Source organism: Otolemur garnettii, unplaced genomic scaffold (assembly GCF_000181295.1).
Source record: "Otolemur garnettii isolate 467f Iridium unplaced genomic scaffold, OtoGar3 scaffold00155, whole genome shotgun sequence".
Lineage (NCBI taxonomy): Eukaryota > Metazoa > Chordata > Mammalia > Primates > Galagidae > Otolemur > Otolemur garnettii.
Window position 1 is genome coordinate 4,217,466 of NW_003852550.1, and position 21,065 is coordinate 4,238,530.

Sequence of the window (21,065 nt, forward strand, 5' to 3'; positions counted from 1 at the left end):
GGGAGGCTGAGGCAGGAGACTCGCTTGAGCCCAGGAGTTGGAGGTTGCTGTGAGCTGTAATGCCATGGCACTCTACCCAGGGGGACAGCAAAAAAAGGGTCACAGCATAGGAAGGTTGAGAACCACTGTCATATGATAAGCTTAACGTATGTCCAAGTTCCTTGACTTTTACTTCTGCCAGCTCAAATACACTGTCGAACTTTTTCAGTAAATTTTTCATTTCAGTTATTATACTTTCCTACTCTAGATGTTCTATATTATTCTAGATATTTGATTGTTTATAATTTCTCTGTTGATATCTGGTATTTGATAAGACATCATTCTCATATTTTCCTTTCATTCTTTAGCCAGAGGTTTCATTCAGTTCTTTAAATATTTTTGTAAAATCTGACATAATGTTTTGTCTAGTAAGCACACTATGTGGGCTTCCTCAGGGGCAGTTTCTGTTGATTGCTTACCTTCTCAAGTATTTCCCATGCTTTACTGTTTGTTTGGTTATATTTTAATTTTTCATTGAAAACTAGACATTTCACTCGTAGTGTAATGTAGTGTGTAGCAAGTTTAGAAATCAGATACCCTTCCCTCCCCACTGTTTGTTGTTATTGCCTTATTTGTTTAGTCACAATGACTTTCCTGGACTAATCTATATTCTCTGTTATGTGTGTCCATTGAAATCACTCTTCAGTTAGCTTAGCGGTCAGCTAACAATTAACAGATTTTCTAAAATGTTTTGAATTAAGAAATCTTTCATCCTTTTTCCAAGGGGCCCAGAAATGGAGCATGCCTTCCACACTCAGACGTCTATAATTCTGCCTTAGCTTTCACTTCCTACTTGCACAGGGTCTCAAGGTCAGCCAGCTCAGGAAGATGCAGTGTTGAACAATTGCTGCTGATTGTTTTCAACAAATGTCCTGGGGATAAGACCTCTCTACTGAATGAATACAAATCAGATCAAATAAAGACAAGCCTTATGGCCTTTCCAGGGAGCAGCTAAACATGTTCAATAGAGGAAAATTATTTGGGAATAGGATATTTGGAAATCTTGTACCATCCAATAACTGCAGATTTTCATAACTACTGTGGTTGCAAGGTTGCTGGTTTCCAGGGCTATCATGGAATTGGGGAAAGTTAGAATTCAGGAAGTTAAAATGAGAGTTACTGTTCTTACTAAAAATTAGCTATGTTAATGAACAGATGCTTATCAGATTGTTGGAAGCTTTGGTTAACTTTTAGAATTCTGAAAAACGTTGTTTTGATAACTGTTGCCAGTGTTCATATTGCTATTATAGAAAAGATTTTCCAAGGTCCTTACACCAGTATCCCAGAAATCTCCTCTTAACACTTGAGTTTATAAATAATTCTGGTATTGGTGTCTTCTAAAAAGATTGTCACAATCAGTTCTCAATATAGGTGGGATCCCTGGTGATATCTACACATCAACTACCACATTAAAGTTCATGAACATCTATAGAATTAGAAGAGAGAATATGATCAGCCTTTGCTTACATTCCATTTTACCTATGGTGACAAAGAAATGTTTTTTGATGACAGATGCAATAGAAAGTCTCTATTGTTATTAATATTTGGCTGCATTTCAAGCATTTTAAAAATATTACTTCTTTTTAAAGATTTACATGTTTTCACTTTAAATGAAAGAACATGAGAGATTATGATAGATCCTAGTCATGGTGGGAATGATGGTACAAGCATCTAGTTTGATGCCTAGAGTTATAACTAAGCAGATGAAAGGTTACTAAGAAAAGGTCTCTGTGTATTTCTTTGACAAAATGAGGCAAATTGTGATTATAAGCTCTAAGTTTGGACTTTTGTAAGGACCATAAACATTTTAAAAATTCATTTTAATATAGCATTTATTATGTTATCACATATGATTCATTTATTCATGAAAAAGCTTGACAACAATGATAGCAGTATCCTAATACTAGATTAGGATATATCAAGCCTATTGCAAATGGTTCTTCATTTGGAGAGTTCTGGAGATCTGGAATGAATTCAGTTGCAGGTCTGATATAAAAACCACCTTATATCTGTGTGAGAGAGAGAGAGAGAGAGAGAGAAAGAGAGAGACAGAGACAGAGAGAAGACACAATCTCTCCATACAACTTCCCTGTCCCTCTTAAAGTAGCACTTAGAATTTATATGAGACTGAGTTTGGAAGTCATGCTGCAGTGCAGAGAGTCATGTTGCAGGAAAAAAACACGTTAAGAAACAATGACAATGTATAAAATACTATAAGAGTGATTACAAAGTCATTAAGATCTTTTCTTGGAAAATCAGTTTAAATAGAGAAGATACTTAACATAGAGGAAATCACTCATAAACATCAACAACAGTAGGCTCAGGGATATTTATGATGCTATCATTTATTCAGTTTCATCATTCCATTCCACACATGCATTTTTAAAAAACATTGAGTACACTATAAAGGTATATAACATGGTATGTTTTCATTACTATATATCAGAATTCATGGACTTAAAATATGCAATTTTAGGAATTTTCATTAAGATCCTTGATTAAGTTGGGCACAGTGGCTCATGCCTATAATCCTAGCACTCTGGGAAGTTGAGGTGGGGGGATTGCTTGAGGTCAGGAGTTCAAGACCAGGCTGAGCAAGAGCAAGACCCTGTTTCTAGTAAAAATAGAGAAATTTAGACAAGTGTGGTGGTGGGTGCCTGTAGTCTCAGTTATTTAGGAGGCTGAGGCAGGAGGACCTCTTGAACTCAGGAGTTTGGGGTTGCAAAGAGCTAAGCTGATGCAAGGCACTCCAGCCTGGGACAACAGAGTGAGACTCTGTCTCAAAAAAAAAAAAAAAAAGATCCTTGATTATATAATATTCATCTTGCTGAGACATTAATTTGAAGAATTTGAATCTTGTATACTTTAAAGCTAATACGAGAGAATGAGTTGCTAAGTTAGTATCTCCTATCATTTCACTAGGCTTGAATGTTTTCTTTGCATTATAAACTATTTAATAACTCGAAAAGTGATAAACAGTTTGTTTTTGAAAAAGCAAATTTCTAGTGTTGGTGGTTAACAAAAAAATGTTTAAGAGTCATAAAGCAGTGTTGGTTCTTAGCCAAAAGATATTCGTTTTGGATAAGTTAAGGAAAAATGTGTTAAATTCAGCTTTGACTCACATCTATGAAATAAACAAGTCTGCCATAAAACATTTTATGAGGAAAATTACATGCTAAAATAGTATTTGTGCTTTTAAAGATAACTTATAATCCCCTGGGTCAGGTTTCTTCAAATCTGTTTTCCTTTATCTAAATTATATTAATGTAAGAATAGACACATCAAGAATTTCCATAAAAACAAAGAAAGGTATTCCTTTTTAAAAAATATTTAATGGAATAATAAAGATTATATATTTCAAGGTATACAAGCTGATGATTTCATATGTATATACATCGTATAATGATTACCACAATCAAATTAACAAATCTATCACCACCCATACTGTACATTAGATTTCCAGAACTTCATCACCTTATAATTGAAAGTTTGTACACTTTTCTCAACATGTCCCCATTTTCTTTAACACCCCTCACCCCAGACCCTAGCAACCATGTTTCTACTGTTTCTGTGAGTTCAACATTTTTAGACTCCATATAAAAGTGAGATCATACAGTATTTGTCTTATGTCAGGCTTATTTCACTTAACATAATGTTTTCCAGGTTCACTCATGTTGCAAATGACAGAATTTCCTTCTTTTTATGGCTGAATAATATTCCATTGTGTATATGTAGTTATATACACATATAGTGATTTCTTTATCCATTCTTCTATCAACTGACACTTAGGTTATCTTGGCTATTGTGAATAATGCTGCAGTAAACATGGAGTGCAGATATTTCTTCATACTACTGATCTGGTTTCCTTTGGCTACATACCCAAAAGTGGGATTGGTGGATCATAAGGTAATTCTATTTTTAATTCTTTGAAGAACTTCCATATTGTTTTCCATAATGGCTATACCAATCTATATTCCCATCAACAGCGTACAAGGACTCCCCTATCTCTACATCCTTGCCAACACTCGTTATCTCTGGTCTTCTTGATAACAGCCATCCTAACAGGTGTGGTATCTCATTGTGGTTTTGATTTGCATTTCCCTGATGTCTGGTGATACTGAGCCCCTTTTCCTGTACCTGTTAGCTATTTGTATCTCTTTTTGGAGGAAGTATCTATTCAAGTCAAAAGGCATTCCTTTTGTTTTCCAAATGTGGGATATTTCAAGTGTGGCAATAACATAATGGTTAATTAGGGTGCTGTGGAAATCACTTTTCTTTTGCAACTAGCTCTTATCTGTGATATGTTCATGATTTTTCTAACATAGAATTCTCATTGGTCCACAATCATTGAGCCAATAGATTAGACTTTTCAAACTTTTCAGCTGATGTACACTGTAGGCAAAGGAGATTAAAGGCATGAATGGGTAGGAATTGAGGAGAATTACCAGAAGTGGCCCATTCTAAATGGCAAATTTCTTTTTAACGCTTTATTTTCATGGATATTACATTCCCTACTACAACATATGTGTACTTGCTTCAGTATCAAATTTATGTTCTATGTTTCATTTCTGGAAAACTGACACTCCAAGAAGAAACACTGCTTTAACCTGTGGCTTCATTTATCCTGTAGCACACTACCACATAGCTACAGGTTCTAATATGTTTAGGTAAATTCTTTTTTCTTAACTAATATGTCTACAGTCAGGGAGTCCTAATCTAGACCCCAAGAATCGGCTTCAGAGTTTCAGTAATACCCCAGTTTAAAAAGCAGATATACTTTCCCAGCCAAAGTTAATTGATGATTTTTGAATATCCCGAAGAAGCCAACACTATCGAAAGCTTCTGTGAAAACCTGATGAAAGATACAAAACTTCTAATCAGAAAAATCCACTTACGCTCCAAATTTTGCATAAAATTTCATTGTTTGCCAACATTCTAAAATCCATTCTTAGGCACTAGATTAAAAACCCCTAACTGTAAACATATTGGAAAAAGAAACACTTAGCTTTAAAGAGTTTGGAACATACAGTTTAAAACAAAACAGCAGAAAAAGAAATAAATAGTACCAAGTAATTTTCCAAACGCTGCCACCTTCCACAGGGATAGAACCACAGAGTAAAAGAAACAGGTGATTAAAGCGTATGAGGCTGGGCGTGGTGGCGCAGGCCTGCAATCCTAGCACTCTGGGAGGCCAAGGCAGGTGGACTGAGCTCACGAGTTCAAGATCTGCCTGAGCAAGAATGAGACCCTGTCTCTAAAAATAGCCAGGTGTTGTGGCAAGCACCTGTAGTCCCAGCTAATCAACAGGTTGAGGCAAGAGGATCACTTGAGCCCAAGAGTTTGATTTGAGGTTGCTGGGAGCTATGACACCACAGTGCTCTATAGAGAGCAACAAAGTGATACTTTGTCTCAAAAAAAAAAAAGTATATGCCATACCTCATTGAGAACCATAAAACACAGTCTTACTTTCTTATATACAACTACATATAGTTATATCAGTTCCTAAGTAACAAACAATATCTAGTAAGTCCACAAAGATCTTATGGTTTCAGTTATATAAATAGAGAAAAAGATACCCACTTCCAGGTAAGGGATTGAAGGAAGCATGATGGAATAACTCATTTATTCTCTGCTTTAAAATGTCTCTAGAAAAAATTCTAGAAACCTTTCAGATTTGTAATGTCCTGAATACAAAACTGATCCAGTCAGTGTTTAAACATTCCTTGAGATCAGTGGTTCTCAACGTTCCTAATGCTGCAACCTTTTAATACAGTTCCTCATGTTGTGGTGACCCCCCCAACCATAAAATTATTTTCATGAAGTAGCAACAAAAATAATTTTATGGCTGCGGGTTACCACAACATGAAGAACCATATTAAAAGGTCGCGGCACTAGGAAGATTGAGAACCACTGCTTTAGATACTGAAATCCATTGCTTGAAAAATATGTAAGTCATAAATTTACAACTTCCCCACTCCCATCACTCTACCACCTCCCCAAAATGGAAAAGCAAGAGGACCAGCAGATAATTTTCTAGATCATGCAAAGTGGTAAACACTGCTAGACTTTAAGTGGTAAAAGTTCTATAATGAAGGTGCTACCAAGCCTTCAACTATCCAAAGCTACTGCTCTTGAAGATGGAAAACTCCAAAGGAAAAATATGTTGAAGAAGGGGAAGTGAAAGGTCTTCCTAGATTTAAGCGTCAAATTTACAATGGAAGAGATTGGGAGTGGAAAGTATTCAAATCGACACAACAATTCTAAGAAAATAATACACCAGACACCATGCTGGTGTTACTAAATTACTAAAGAGTTAATGAAGGGTTATGATGAGACAGTGAATAATTATAACTCTTCATGAAAGTGAAAGAAAGCTTTAGGACTAAACTATTCCTCTTTGGTAAGAAGTGACTTGATCTTCTCTAGAATGAACTGAAATAAATATAAGCAAAGGTTCTAAGGGCAGTCCAAGGGTACAGGAACCAGGTCCCATTGGACTTACATCCACTTTTTCACTTTAGAATGGGACTTTCTTGTTTTCTTGCCACACTCAAAATAGCTGAAGACTGAGAATTTGGTTTTTTTCTTCAAATCATTGTTCACTATAAAATACGTTCCTCTATTGTAATTTAGGAAACTATTTTAGATTTTTTATTCTAAATGGTACTATAAAAACCTTTACAAAGTTTGTTTATATAAGTTGTTTCTTAGAATAGGTAGCATTCTTAAATAGTGCAAGTATCACAAGGAACACACCCATTACACTAATTTATCTTTAAACTAATTTCATAAACTAATGACATAATTCAATAGTTAGTATAGAATCCTAAAAGTATTATGATCCCCAGTAATAATCTCAGCTAAATTTATAATATTTAAGTAAAATTTCTTGATTAATTTAGGGAGAACCAAGTAGTTTAAAATATTTAATTCTATAATAATAAGGGTTGTTTATTTTATTATTACTTTTTTTTTGAGACAATCTCACTCTGGCACAGTTGGTCGAGTGCCATGGTGTCATAGCTCATAGCAACCTCAAACTCTTGGCCTCAAGCAATCCTCTTGCCTCAGCTTCCCAAGTACCTGGGACTATAGACACCTGCCACTATGCCCGGCTAGTTTTTCTACCTTTAGTAGAGACAGGGTCTTGCTCTTATTCAGGCTGGTCTCAAACTCCTGAGCTCAAGGGATCCTCTCATCTCAGCCTCCCAGAGTGCTAGGATTACAGGCCTGAGCCACTGCACCCACCCAAGGTTCTTTATTTTTAAATTACATAATCTTTGTAGCTAGTCAACTTTTCCAAATTCACATTTGAAACACTGAAGTTCAGAAGAAAAAAAAAAAAAACACTGGACCCAGAAGACACTCAAGTGAAGTGTGAAATAACTAATGTAAATCTAACTGACTTATGCTGAATGTCTATTGAGGAATAAACGCACTTTATCTATACTGTACCCTTGAGTTATTTCCCAGTCTCTAGTCCAGTCTTCATAACGTTTATGACATTAAAGGAGCCACTGAGGCATAATTAACTAGACAAAAGGGAAACTTTACCCAGAAAGAGGCAATTCACAAGTCATTAATAGTTTAATATTGAATTCAACTGGTAGACCTTCATTTTCTAGTTCCTGAATTAACAGCTACAATCTCCTGGTAGGTCCTCTTTCCCACTAGGTGCTTCTCCACTACAATCTACCTTTGATTAGTACCCTTTGACCACTATATGTGGGTAATTATGACAGTTCTGAGATACACAAAAATCAAGAAATGTAAAATCTGTGTGAACAGAAACAAACGAAGTCGTCCCAGCAACACCTATAAGCTGAGCCAGTTGAAACTTGCACAGGTGAATCAGAAATGACACTGTCAACTGTGTTTCTTAGAAGTGAAATAATGGATGCTAACACAGTCTGCCTCAAAACTTTTATAGTGACCCACATATAATGCTCCTTCTGACCTCTGCGTTTAAATTGTTCTTTGTCTAGAATGCTTTTTTCCATCTATGAAAAGTTCTACCCACTCTGAATCCTGTTTTGTCCATGAAGCCCTCCTGAACAATCCCAGCCCACATTAGTCTATACAGTGAGTCCTGCAGACCCCATTGTCTCCATCATTCAGTCAGCTATTGAATCACTCATTTAGCTGTTGAATCACATGTGACTTCATTATTTGTTCCATGAATCTTGTCTCCTCAATATGATTGCAAGCTTTTTAAGGACACAAAATATGGCTTCGTGCCTATTTTATAGACCTCTCATCCATACCCCAAAAGGGGCCTAGCACAGTGTTCTGCCCATAACAGCTATTTTACTTGTTAAGCTGAAATAGGAGAACTAGCCATAACACAAGGAACGGTACTAGCTTAAAATAAGAGATAGGTATTTATGTAAAACACACTGTCTTAAGGTAATGCTAGCAAATAAAACTTGAGGCTTGACCAAATATTCATTTTAAGTCTGTAAGCAAAGGGGTAATCATGGTTGGAGATTCCACTTTCTTTTTTAGAACTGCAAAGCCATCTCTAAATGGAAATTGGAAACTGCTCCAAAATCCAAACTGATGCATTACAATTCAGTGGCAATATTTAAAAATGGCTACACCCCAGCTAATGAAAGAGAATCTCCTCCTGGTTGTATAGACGACAGGGCAAACAAACAACTTTCAAGACCCATGACTTGACCATATCTATTATTTCACAGATGCCACTGCCACATTTAGATGTGAGCTTTTCATTACAAACAAGTGTGTACACTATAAGAAGTTCAAGAAGTGCTTAACTAGGCTGGGTGTGGTAGCTTCTGTCTATAATCTCAGCACTTTAGGAGTCAAAGGCAGGGGGATCACTTGAGTCAGGTCACAAGTCCAAGCCCAGCCTGAGCAAGAGTGAGACCTCATTTCTACAAAAAAGAGAAAAATAGCTGGGTGTTGTGGCATGCCTATAGTCCCAGCTACTTAGAAGGCTGAGGCAGGTGGATCACTTGAGCCCAAGAAGTGGAGGTTGCAGTGAGATATTGTCTTAAAAAAAAAAAAAAGGCACTTAACTAAAGTGGTTTATATATGTGTATATATACTCACACACACATACACACATATGGACTTAAAAGCTTTCCTTAATATCCCATTATGCATTTTAACTTCCAATTTTCCATCTATCTAGAAAACATATACTCAGAAACGGTCAAAACTAATGTTCTCCTTGAATGCCTTAGTCCTTCCACCTGTAAAAGTAAACAAAGGCAAAGCTTCTGCCTGTTAAAGACATTTCCTTATGTTATTATTGGCAAATTCATCAGAAAGCCCTAAAGAACACAGGATTAGAAGAATAACTTAAAAGGAGGGTGAGAAAAATCAAGTTCTTTAATATAAATACTAATCAATGATAAATGCCAGCTCAAATACTAACTGAAATACTACTAGCTTGAAACACATTCAAAAGTAGTTATTTCTAACTCTAACGCCTCACAGCAACCTCAAACTCTTGGGCTCAAGCGATCCTCTGGCCTCAGCCTCCCCAGTAGCTGGGACTACAGGTGCTTGCCACTATGCCTGGCTAGTTTTTCTATTTTTAAGTAGAGACAGGGCCTCACTATCGCTCAGGGTGGTTTGAACTCCCAAGCTCAGGAGATCTACCAGCCTCAGCCTCCCAGAGTGCTAGGATTATAGGCTTCATCCACCACAACTGGCCATTTAATAGATAGTTTATACAAAATTTTCAAAAAGTTTAGAAAAAGAAACACCTCAAAGCCTATGTTAGGCTTTCTTATAAACAGACTTTGTGCATCTCTAATACATATTTGTACAATTAATTTGTAAAGAGTTCCCAAAATTCAGGCTGTGTGTGGTGCCTGGTACCTCTAATCCTAGAACTCTGGGAGGCCGAGGCGGGTAGATAGCTTGCACTCAGGAGTTCCAGACCAGCCTGAGTAAGAGCAAGACCCTACTCTAGAGCAAGTCTCTACTAAAAATAGAAGAAAAGTAGCATTTTAGCCAACACCTATAATCCCAGCTACTCAGGAGGCTGAGGCAAGAGGATCCCTTGAGCCCAAGAGTTTGAGGTTGCTGTGAGCTATGATGATGCCACAGCAGTCTACCCCAGGGCAACACAGTGAAACCCTGTCTCAAAAAAAAAAAAAAAAAAAGAATTCCCGAAATTCCTATGAAAAATGAGTTGTTTTAGGTAGAGCAACTATATATACCTTTAAAAAGATAAGCTACTCATATTGCTTATAGTTAATAATACTATACTATATAGTTAAAAATATGCTAAGAGTAGATCTCATGTTTTTACTACAATACAAAATATAAATATAAAATCACCATACATGTATATGATTAAAGAGAAACTGATTAACCAAAAAATGGGTGACACTCTAGTTATCTGTGATAATAAAGTATACAAATTAGGCTGACCATAGTAGGGCCTGTTAAGATAAGGTACAGAAAAGATGAATATGTGCGTTTGTATGACTATATTCTACAGCCAAACAGGAAGTACAGCTGGGTCTATCCATTAATATCATCTGTTCCAGAATCTTTGTTATGGAGAATAACTGGGAATGAACTACATAAAGAAAACTTCGTACATCTGAGGAGAGGCTATTAACACATAAATATGCAGGACTAAAAATAGTATCCATCTACCTCAATATCTAAGGATTTATAACTATGTTCATAGGCAAGTCAAGAAAAATAAGAAAGGATAATGGCCAGAAAAGTGGCTACATTTATACTGTTTGGGGGATACTAAAGTTACTCGCCTCATAGCTTCCAAACTTACATAGAGGCCTCATTCTGATGACACTGTACAAATGGTTTTCATTGTGGTTTCTTAGAGGTACTCAAAGGACACGTAGCAGGTCCTCTTATTAAACTTCATTCCATGCATTTGCTTCTGCTAGAAATAAGTAGTTTTTACAAGAGTGCCGTGGCCATTGATCCTACAGGCGGAACTCCTAGGTTTATATGATAAAAAAACATGCCTTTTGGAATACTTCTACTCCAGCCCAGGTGCCCGGTCTCCCTTTTCTGCCCTGAATCCAAGCTTCACCTCACTTAACTACAATTCATTCTTCTTCCTTCCTAATTCCCATGTGCCCTCTATTCCTGCCTCCAGCCCTGTGTGGCTCTCTTTCTCCACATAACCAATGTTTTCAATGTGGAAGAGTAGACTCCTGTGAAACAACTTGCCAGACAGGGAAATACTTGTGGAGTAAAACACACCACAAACCACAGATCACTTCATTAGCGTCAGAGAAACAGAAGCAGTATCATTCCCATTTGTTCTTGTGAGGGTTTTTTGAATTGAGAAGCAGAAGGGTACGGCAGTAGATAGATCCATGAACTGAACGAAACATTTTAACCCCTGACTGCCCTGCATCTACTCCTAACAATGCTATTTCAAGTATTAAAGCAAGTATTTGGCTAAGCTAGTGGCAAGTTTTTTTGTCTGTCTGTTTTGTTTTAATCAATGCAAATGACACTACGGAAAGTTTTATTGTATTTTATTTTTGTTTTTATCATGAGAAAATTCATGAAACATGTTGAGAGCATCGCTTTAACATGCAAAAAGGTCAGAAGACCTCATGAGATTCTTCCTTAGTGAATAAATCATCAAGGCCATCTTCCACTTACCCTATAAAAAAAAAGTACATAACAATGCATCCTTCATCTAAACACTTACCTCACTGTTGTTCAAAATCAGCAAACACAGGGTATCTGCCTTACTGCACTGAGGTATGTTCTGAGGTTCAAGTTTTAGCAGCTGTATGACTTAAATGCAGTCCAAACCACATATTCCTAACTGTGTGGGTGTTAGGCTACTGTAAGCGATAATAATGTCACAGAGAAGAAACACACTAATGTGATTAGCACACGAGCATTACTTTCAAGCAGACGTAGTGCTAGGGGACCCCTAGCTAGGCCGACAGTATCAAAACCAATTTTCCATAGAGTCCATTCTACAAGAATGACTTGAAGATCCACTGACAACTGCAGAAAGCAGAGAATCTGATGTTACTACCCTGAATCAATCCATTGGAGGATCTATGAATTGGGTGTCACATGCTTACAGATCACATAGAAAGTATGTGGAATGGCAAGGTGAGCTATATAGGCTGTTAAGTGAATCTCACTATGTTCCATTACTAGAGAGCTGGTCAGCATCTTCTGGCAGGATATTGCATAATACAGTCAACTGTGCTCTCCCAGCATTGCATGTGGCTTTGGGTCACAGTGTGGATTATCTGTAAAACGAAACAAATAGGGGAAAGGCAAGAATCATCAAGACTATCACAGACCTTATGGAAAAAATGAATACTAGTAAGCCTGTACACAAGCACGACTTTTCACGTATGCCCATCCACTAAAGATCGCACAGATCCTAAAGTAATATGGCCGATCCTGCCAATTGATAAAATCCATCCTTCAATGTTGAGCAAAGCCACAAAACAGATCCAGCTTGATTTCAGTCTATTTTATTTTCTAAGCTTAAAGACATAGAACCTAGAATCTAGTACCAAACAGCACTTCCAGTCCTTCAGAGATTTCCTTTAAGTCCTGAAACTACAAGTTCCTAAGATGGTCTGCCACAAGGTTCTATCTAGCTCAAGGCTGTGCTATTACATACACATGAGGGAATACTAGTATCAGAACCACTGACTACTGTACAACTGATAAGTCTGAGGACTGAGGAAATGTACAGACCTACATTAAGGAAACCTAACATTCCGCCAGGTAGTTCTCCTAGCAGTACAAAGCTGAAAACTATCACTGCTCTCTACCTATCTGAGCAGTTCAAAAGTCACAGCAGGCAGAGAGGGGGCTGGGGGAGATCCCAGGGGATCAACCAAAACATCACAATAGTTCTGTCCTTGGTCCGTGGCTCTTCTATTCAAAAATAAATGACATTTGATAACTGTCAACACTTGGACCTACACATACTAAAAAATCCAATTTCCCTTGCCCTACCATTTGTTTCTTCCCGTGTCCCCTGCCCTGTGCTTTTTAATGTCACCATCATCCTCCTGGTTGCCCAGGCTTATAAACTCTGAATCATGTTCAAAGCCTCTCTTCCTCTTACTCCCACCAGCAATTGGAGTTTGATATTTTTGTTGTTGTTCTGCAATGCCTTTTTACTCACATGCAGTCTAACTTCATGTCTTCACCCCAAAGCTATCCCAGCTATCTTTATGCTTGCTCCAAATTATGCAAACTAACATGTCACCTCCTTTCTCCTAAATTTGATACAGTTGGGAATAGGTGAAGAAGGGGAGGGGATAGTCTTATACCTGTGATCAAATTTCATAGCCATTCCAACAGAGCGGTTGAACAAACTTTTCCTGAGCACAAGAATAGCTAGGCGCAGAGCCAAGAAAAGAAGAGGCAATGATGAAAGCCAAAAAACAGGTGAGCTGCAATCTTTCCACTCCTACACAAAACCTGGCCCTAGAGTACAAGTCCTTGCATATGCTGATAACTTCTTCCAATTCTTAATTTTGCAATGTTCCTATATTCACAAACTCTGCCCCTGGGGTGGCTTTCCCACTTTCCAGTGCCAGTTTTCCTACTGTCCTCCTAACCTTAAGCTGAGCTGGTCGCTCCTAACTAGATGCTCTTCTTCCAATTCATCTGACACTCTAGAGAACTATTCTGCTAATACTGTTCTCTTCTTAATGCAAGAATCCATAACCAGATGCCAAATCTCGTATCCAGCCTTCCCAGAGAGTTCTCAACACAAAGGCTACTTTTAATTTCCTTGAAGTTTTATGATCTTAGAGACCAGAGCAAGGGGAGTGGTAGTAAGAATGCTGACAGTGCAAGTTGCTGACTGAAGACAGCTGCTGGGAATCCCCAAGTACTGTGGCAAAGGGTGTGGTGGTGACAGCAACCGGTTTGAGAACAACCGAGTAAGACTTCAAGATCCACTGGTCATACAGACTCTTTGCCAGTAATCACTGTACCTTTTGCATTTAAAAACCTGGTTCAAGCTATCCCTCCCCAAAGTGATCTTCATGATCACTCTCCTTTATCCCATGTCATGTCCATGTGTATGTATTTTATCTGCATTTCATTAATTTATAATCATGCATAGGTTGCTCTGTATTTTGAGCAACTTCAATATTTTTGTCATATCTTGAACAAGACTGTAAGCTCTGTGAGGATAGGACTATTTCTCCTTTTTCTCTAGTTTCCAACCATTGAACTCGGCATAATGCATATGCTTTTGAAAAACTGGGGTTTTTTTTTTTCCAGTGACATATAATTTCCACTCAGCTATTATTTTTAAGGTTGAGCAAGTTTGAAAGTATGATATATTAAGAGCTGGAGAAAATACACCTACACTGGATACAAAAGATGCCACTTATAGTTGGCCCAAACATAAAATATACTCCAATCAGCTATACTATTTCATTATATATATTTTTTTCCACTGGGTTCTTTTCTTTGTATGTACTACATAAGCTTATGGGTCAATTTTGCTCTTAGCAACGCTAACTGCAGAAGCTCAACGCTAAATAAGTTTACTGTTGGGAATCTACTCTTCCCACCTACACAACCACTGGCTTCCCACACTGTCTCCAGTGTCCTGTGAGCAACTGCCCAATTACTGATTGTGGAAAGACAGCTTACACATTGAAGGTCTATTCTTGGCAGCCACTGGGTTTTACTGCTGGTACTCACTTAGCTTAGCTTAATGGATTCAGAACAGTATCAAAAAGAGACATTATTACACAAGTTTGAAAAAGAGACTATTTAAGAAAATTTAAATGTAAAAGCCCTGGTCATTGTGCTGCTTTGTAACAGGCAAGCATGTGTGACATAGAGAGTACAGAATAACGCCTATTGAAACCCGGACAACTTGGGAACTTTGACTAATCTCATTACACAAGTTTTTAGCATTTCACACTTATAAATTCTCCAAAAGTAAAATTATCTATCGATGGGAACGTAACTGACTTCAAGAATATACTCCATAGCAGTTAAACATTTTAGGGTTTATAACACAAACTTAGTTTCAAAATGTATACAGCTTTAAAAAGACAATGTGAATGTTACTATGTTTCTTAGAAACACATACTTAGAGAAACAACTCATGCATGGGTTAATAGAGCATTTTTCACTTTTTCAGTAGTAGTCTTTCTTCCCATCAGACTGAGAGATCCTAGCAGAGATTCTTGGCTGTCACCCATTAACTGAGACCTGAATGCAGCACAAACACAATTCATAAGCAAGAAAAATTAGGGGCTAGATTGGTACTCTCTTTGGCCGTGGGGGGGGGGAGAAGATAAAATAAGCATCAAGTATTTCTTTTCTCTTTTTCTAAATACACCTTGCTTTATATACAAGATATAAAAAAAAAGTTTGTAATTTGTATTTCTCCATCCTTCCATCTCAGTCATTGACAAATTTTACAGCATAAATGACAACTGGCGACATGCCTACCTTCTTTTTTAGCAGTAAAATAGGATATCAGATTGTCCTATGGTGGGAATGAACATTATTGAAAAACAACTGTATTACACTTGGAAAAGGCTCAACAATTTCTGAGACAATGTTTTTTCTTAAGAAAAACTATGGGGCGCTGCCTGTGGCTCAGTGAGTAGGGCACCGGCCCCATACAGTGGAGGTGGTGGGTTCAAACCCAGCCCTAGCTAAAAACTAAAATAAAAAAAGAAAAGAAAAGAAAAGAAGAAAAGAAAAACTATAGTAACTGTAGTAACCAGGGAAGGGAACATTCTGTTACTGTGCATGAGGAAATCCATCTCAGCCTAGTCGCATCATCTGCAATAAACAAATGCATCTTCTGACTATTCTGGTCAGTCTTCATCAAAAACGACATAATAGATATATATATAATAGCTGGTATTTAAAATGTTGCTTTAATATCACCTTAACCTGAGCTCCATTATCAAATCATCTTTTCGACAGTGCAATAGGATTGCTGCTGTTCCGGTGAAACAAAATGCCTATTCCCCTAACACAACCCAACTCCTCCCAAGTATGCCGAAAACCAGCAATTGGCTGGCCAGATGATGAAGAGTTAACTGTAAACACCTGATTGGAATCTTCAAAATCTGCACATCCAGGAGTAGACTAAAAATACATTTTATTCATCGCAATAGAAAACCACGCTTCTTGATGTGTAATAGTAGAATCTGTTACATGCCATGGTCTGTACAGAATGTAGTATTACATTAACTTCAAAGGTGGTGAGATGATTAAAATGAAAAGGTTTGTGGGACATGACATGTAACACAGCATTAAAGATATAAGACTAAATAAGGCCAGTGCCTTAGTAGGATCCTTTTATATTTCTCTGTTAATAAGGGAAATTCTTAAAATGAAACCCAGCAAGCATAAGCATAAATAAAAGCTTTTAAAATCTTTTCACATTATTTAGTGAGCTAATCATAAAAGCATTTAATGGGAACAAAAGGGGGCTTTACTTATTACGATCAATATAATTCCCTTTGAGACATCACATTCGTGCTACTTTTAAGTCCTAAAATGTACCCCCTTACATTTAACAATTTCTGGAAAAGGATCTAAGAAAAATCATGCCATACGTTTCCACCCCTCACCTCAACCTCAGACTTATGCTCTGGCAGTACTCAGTCTCCCCACTGCTAAATTAGAATGACTATGATAAAGGATTGGGACATAGAAGCAGGAAGTTTCAGACTGGAAACTGGCAGCAAAAACAGCCATTCCCTTACAGTTGCTCAAGTACCTATTCAGGTCCTCACTTCTCTCCAACCCAGTGGCTGTCTAACGTGTGGTCCTGGGAACTGTAGCATCAGCATCACCAAGGAACTTGTTAGCAATGCAAATTCACAGCCCCACCCCACGTCGACTGAAACAGAAACTCTGGGAAAGAGGCCCAGCAATTTGTGTTTTAACAAGCACTACAGGAGATTATGAGGTAAAGTTTGAGAACCAGTCCTCCACAAACTGTAATGTGCATAAAAATCACCTGCGGAGCTGGTTAAAATGCAGATTCTAATTCAGCAGGTCTGAGGTGGGGCCTGGGAGCCTACGTTTCCAACAAGCTCCCAGGCGATGTCTTCTGCAGACCACACTGCAAGTGTTTCCCAAATCGGTTGCTTATTGACATTACCCACGGTGCTCAAACGCTACGGATTCCAAAGCACCGCCCCATACCAAATTAATCCAAATCTCAAAAGAAATACGTAGACTGTAACTGGTGGTTTGCCACTCCGGCTGCACATTAAAAATCACCTGGGGAGCTTTTATTAATCGTGATTCTCAGGCCCCCATCCTGGACAAATTAAATCAGAATCTCTGGGAGCTGGGACTCAGGCATCCAAGCAGCCACGATTGAGAACGACAATTCTGTAGTCTAACTGGCTCAACACCTGGCACAGTGGCTTCCTTTAGAGTAGCAAACAGGTTCCTATAAAATGGCTCTCTGAGCTCTCCCTGGCACATAAATCCAAGAGTTCTGATGTGGAATAGTAAAATACACCTAAGGTTATGTTTTTCTTCTATCTGGGACCATATTTCTGTAGGCAAACCTGCCTGTACCATGCTAATCTGCAATGGGGTAGGCACTCAAAAAGCAGCAACGGTGAAGAATCTGTGTTCACACAGCCCGTTCATACCTTGACATTACCCCAACCCTGAAGCACATAGATCACTAGAAATTTCTAATAACCTTTCAGAGTGGAAGTGTAACTGATGGGTCCATAACTTCTTAAGCTATAAAAAGCAGATTTCACCTGTTACAGCCATTCTAAGAGAAAGGTCCTGGGAAGGGATGAAAACTGTGCTTTTCACATATAAAAATGTGAAACTGTCAAAAGCACATCTTCTGAGGGACAAGGACAGGACCTGAAACACACTGCTCATTGCAAGATACTAATAACTCTGAAGGAAAAAATCCCAGTGTGTCTATTTATGTCTCATGGTTCCTAGAATAAAGCCACACTAATATCCTAAGTACACATTCCTGTTAAATATGTCAAACAAAAATGTGTTGTGCTTACTAAGGCACCATCAAATGATTACAGCTATTTCTCTCCCATAATCAATAAATTTTCCTGAATTTTCCAGAGTACACCTCAAAAATGAATTCAAGATAAAGGAAAATAAGACACAGTCCTCTTTTGACGTAAGTGAACTCTCACTCCCCACTTGGTCACATTGTATCTACTCTGGTTGTTTCATAGAGTACTATGTGATAGATTCAAGTCCTCCTAAGTGACAGTGTTATTCTCCCACCACTATTTCAAAAATACCCACAGTAGTGAACAATGTGTCTCCATTTATCTGTTTGATTCCATGAAAAAGAAATCCAGCACCTGGGGTATTAGAGAACAATACCTAAATACATGGGCAAAGTGAAATACTTTAAAATGATGTTTTCAAAAGCATTTTCTGTATGAACTGGTCAAACCTACTTTCCTTTTAAAATTCTTGGTATAGTCATTGAGTTAACCCAAACTCACTTTAAAATGTGTGAAAATAGCACCTCCTGAAAGTGTGTTCTCATATGCTTTGGAGTAATGGAGCGTGAATACTAAAACAGCCTTTGCCAAACGCATGTAACAACTCAAGAACTAAACAGGAGTGAATTTTTGCAGTCCCATGACTTTGCAGAGCCAAGATAAGTATCATCCCAGGACTAACTTCAATATATCACAGACATCCAAGAAAAAGGCAGAAAAGTCACAAATAAGTGACTCTAGACAATAAATATTTCATAGATTTTTTTTAACATGGCAGTCTTTTCAAAATGAATTTTACTTCTTAACCAAAAGAATAAATTGGCTAAGCAAAGGTGTGGACTTAGGATGTAAGCTTCTAGAATTATCACTGTGAAATTTATAAAAATATTTAATTTATTTGACAAACTACCTGCCTGCATGCCTTTTCATGCATTTCTCATGAGCCAATGCCCAAAGATGAACCAAGTCTAAAAGAAAATGCACAGACCACAGAAGAGTCGCACCAAGTTAAAAACATTTGAAGTACCAAAGCCAAAGAAAACAAACAATACAAATACACAATTTCCAGGACACTTTATTATAATTTCCACTTTACATATTAATTGAATATTTTTAGTCTGCGCAGAAGTGTTTATACTTATGCAGGAGTAGTCCAGTCCTCCAGTCTTGCAAAATGAAAAGAAACAGTTTAAAAGAACATCAATTCAGGTGCTTATGATATGGAGGACAAGGGGCACTTGTCTTAGCCAGAAAAAGGGCTGATGCCCTTCAGTACTAGTTTCATTGAAAATTTTCTGTATTATTTTTCTTGTTGATGCTAAGTACTCATAAACAATGTTCCCTTTCTCAGTCTGCCCTCTCTTGGTCTTTACATTCTGTGTAGCATTTAACTCAAAAAGTCAGTTTACACTCAGTTTACACATTAAAAAAAAAACATATGCCCCATCTCCCACACATCCAAATGGACAGGGATTACAATTAACCTGGCTTTCAGCTGTAACAGTGCTATTTTAAACAAGTTCTATCACACACTTGAAGGGTATAATAATTATAAGGAAAGTACAAAGCCAAAGGAAACTATAAAAATTCCTACACATTTACTGTTGGATTGCTTTACTATTTTTTAAATCGTCGAGTATAACACAGATTTCCTAAAAGTGAAATCGACATAAAAGCGAACGCACGTTTAACGTTCCAACTAACAGTGGCTCTATGGGGACAGTTCTCTTTGAATGAGCTATTACCGAGAGACGGTGGAATGAAAAAAAGGTCTCACTCTTCAAATGTGAGGAAGCCGGCGGTGCGCTGGCTTCACTAGAAACACATTTTAATGGGTAAGCTCAGATAAAAATAGGTAGTAAGGGAAAATGTGTTTTTAAAAGCCTCCCCGCTTCCCAGGGCACAAGGAAACTCGGAGGAAAATGATGGGTAAAACCTCACAAGCTCCGGAGCTAAGTTCCATCACTAGCAGAACAGAAGTTGGGTAGTTACTATTTTTCACCCTGCAATGGGATAGTAGCTTTCCAAGTGCAAGGTACTCGGGGCAGGAGTACTGGCGGGGCTTTCAGTTGAGTAAACGGAAACCAAAGTGAGGAGAGGTCAATACCTTGAGTAATCCGTATCTCCAAAACCCGGGCGGCTGTCGGGGGGTAAGGGGTGGCTAAGTAGAGAAGGAAAGGGTCAAAACTCCTCCTCGAAGTTACCGCAAAGAGAAAGTGAACACTTCTGGGAACCACGGGGCCATCCCTTGCAGCAGCACCCTGCTCCAAGTGTGGGGTACCTGCCTTGGCGGGGAGAAAGCCCAGAGGGGAGAAAGCCCAGGGTGCCCTTACTTAGGTCGAGCGGCTCCGGGCTCCGGGCTCCGGGCACCGGGCAGCTGGAAGGGTAGGGGCAGCCGGCAGCGGGAGGCGGACTCGCACTTTCCCTCAACTCTGAGCCCCATCCCGAGCGCAAGGGAGAGGGCGGCGGAGGGCACGGTACTCACTAGGGCTCGTTGGTGAACCGGGGGGTCCGGGGCTGCTGGTATCCGTACAGGTGACAGTACAGCACATCGAAGCAAAAGCAGCACATCTCTGCTGACACCACCATCTTCCGGGAGCCCGGTGATGAGGACGAGGCGACGGACGATAAGGAGGGCGAGGAAGAGGTGGCGGCGGCCGGGGTAGAAAGTAGGGTCCCCACTCCGCAGCTTGGAGGTGGCGACAGGGAGATCCCCCCGCCGCCGCCGCCGCAGCCCTGGGGGGGAGAGAGGGTACAGCCGCTGCCGCTACCTCCTCCGGTTAGACCTCCCAGCCCGTTGAGCCGCGTACCGGCGCCTCCTAGTCCCAGCTCCCCAGCTCGGCACTGGCTCTCTCCGCTGCAGTGGGAGGAGGAGGAGGCGCCACCACCGCCACCGGAGCCAGAGGGGGGCGAACTGGACAGTTTCTGCTTCTTCACCCCGCAGCAACCCGCCGCCATCTTGGAACAGTCTCCCCCACGCAACGTTTCCGACCCATAAGTGAGGCGAGCTGACGGCGGGGGCGAGCACGCTGCGGCCCCGACCGCCGGGGGCGCGCCAGG

At 39.0% G+C, this 21,065-nt stretch overlaps 1 protein-coding gene across 2 annotated transcripts in view; it reads right to left on the reverse strand.

Moving 5' to 3' along the window:
* Positions 1-21,058, reverse strand: part of AMMECR1 (Alport syndrome, mental retardation, midface hypoplasia and elliptocytosis chromosomal region gene 1) — a 113,467-nt gene extending 92,409 nt beyond the window's left edge. Inside the window, exons 1-2 of one of the 2 annotated variants that reach the window (XM_023519072.1) lie at positions 20,816-20,878; positions 20,491-20,741 (exon numbers count right to left, since the gene is read on the reverse strand). In XM_023519072.1, the coding sequence (XP_023374840.1) occupies positions 20,491-20,594 (104 nt within the window). In that variant the 5' untranslated portion in view covers positions 20,595-20,741; positions 20,816-20,878. Of the gene's footprint in view, positions 1-20,490 lie in introns of both variants that reach the window. The other variant, XM_003799741.3, reaches the window with a different exon arrangement.
* Between the last annotated feature and the right edge of the window lie 7 nt (positions 21,059-21,065).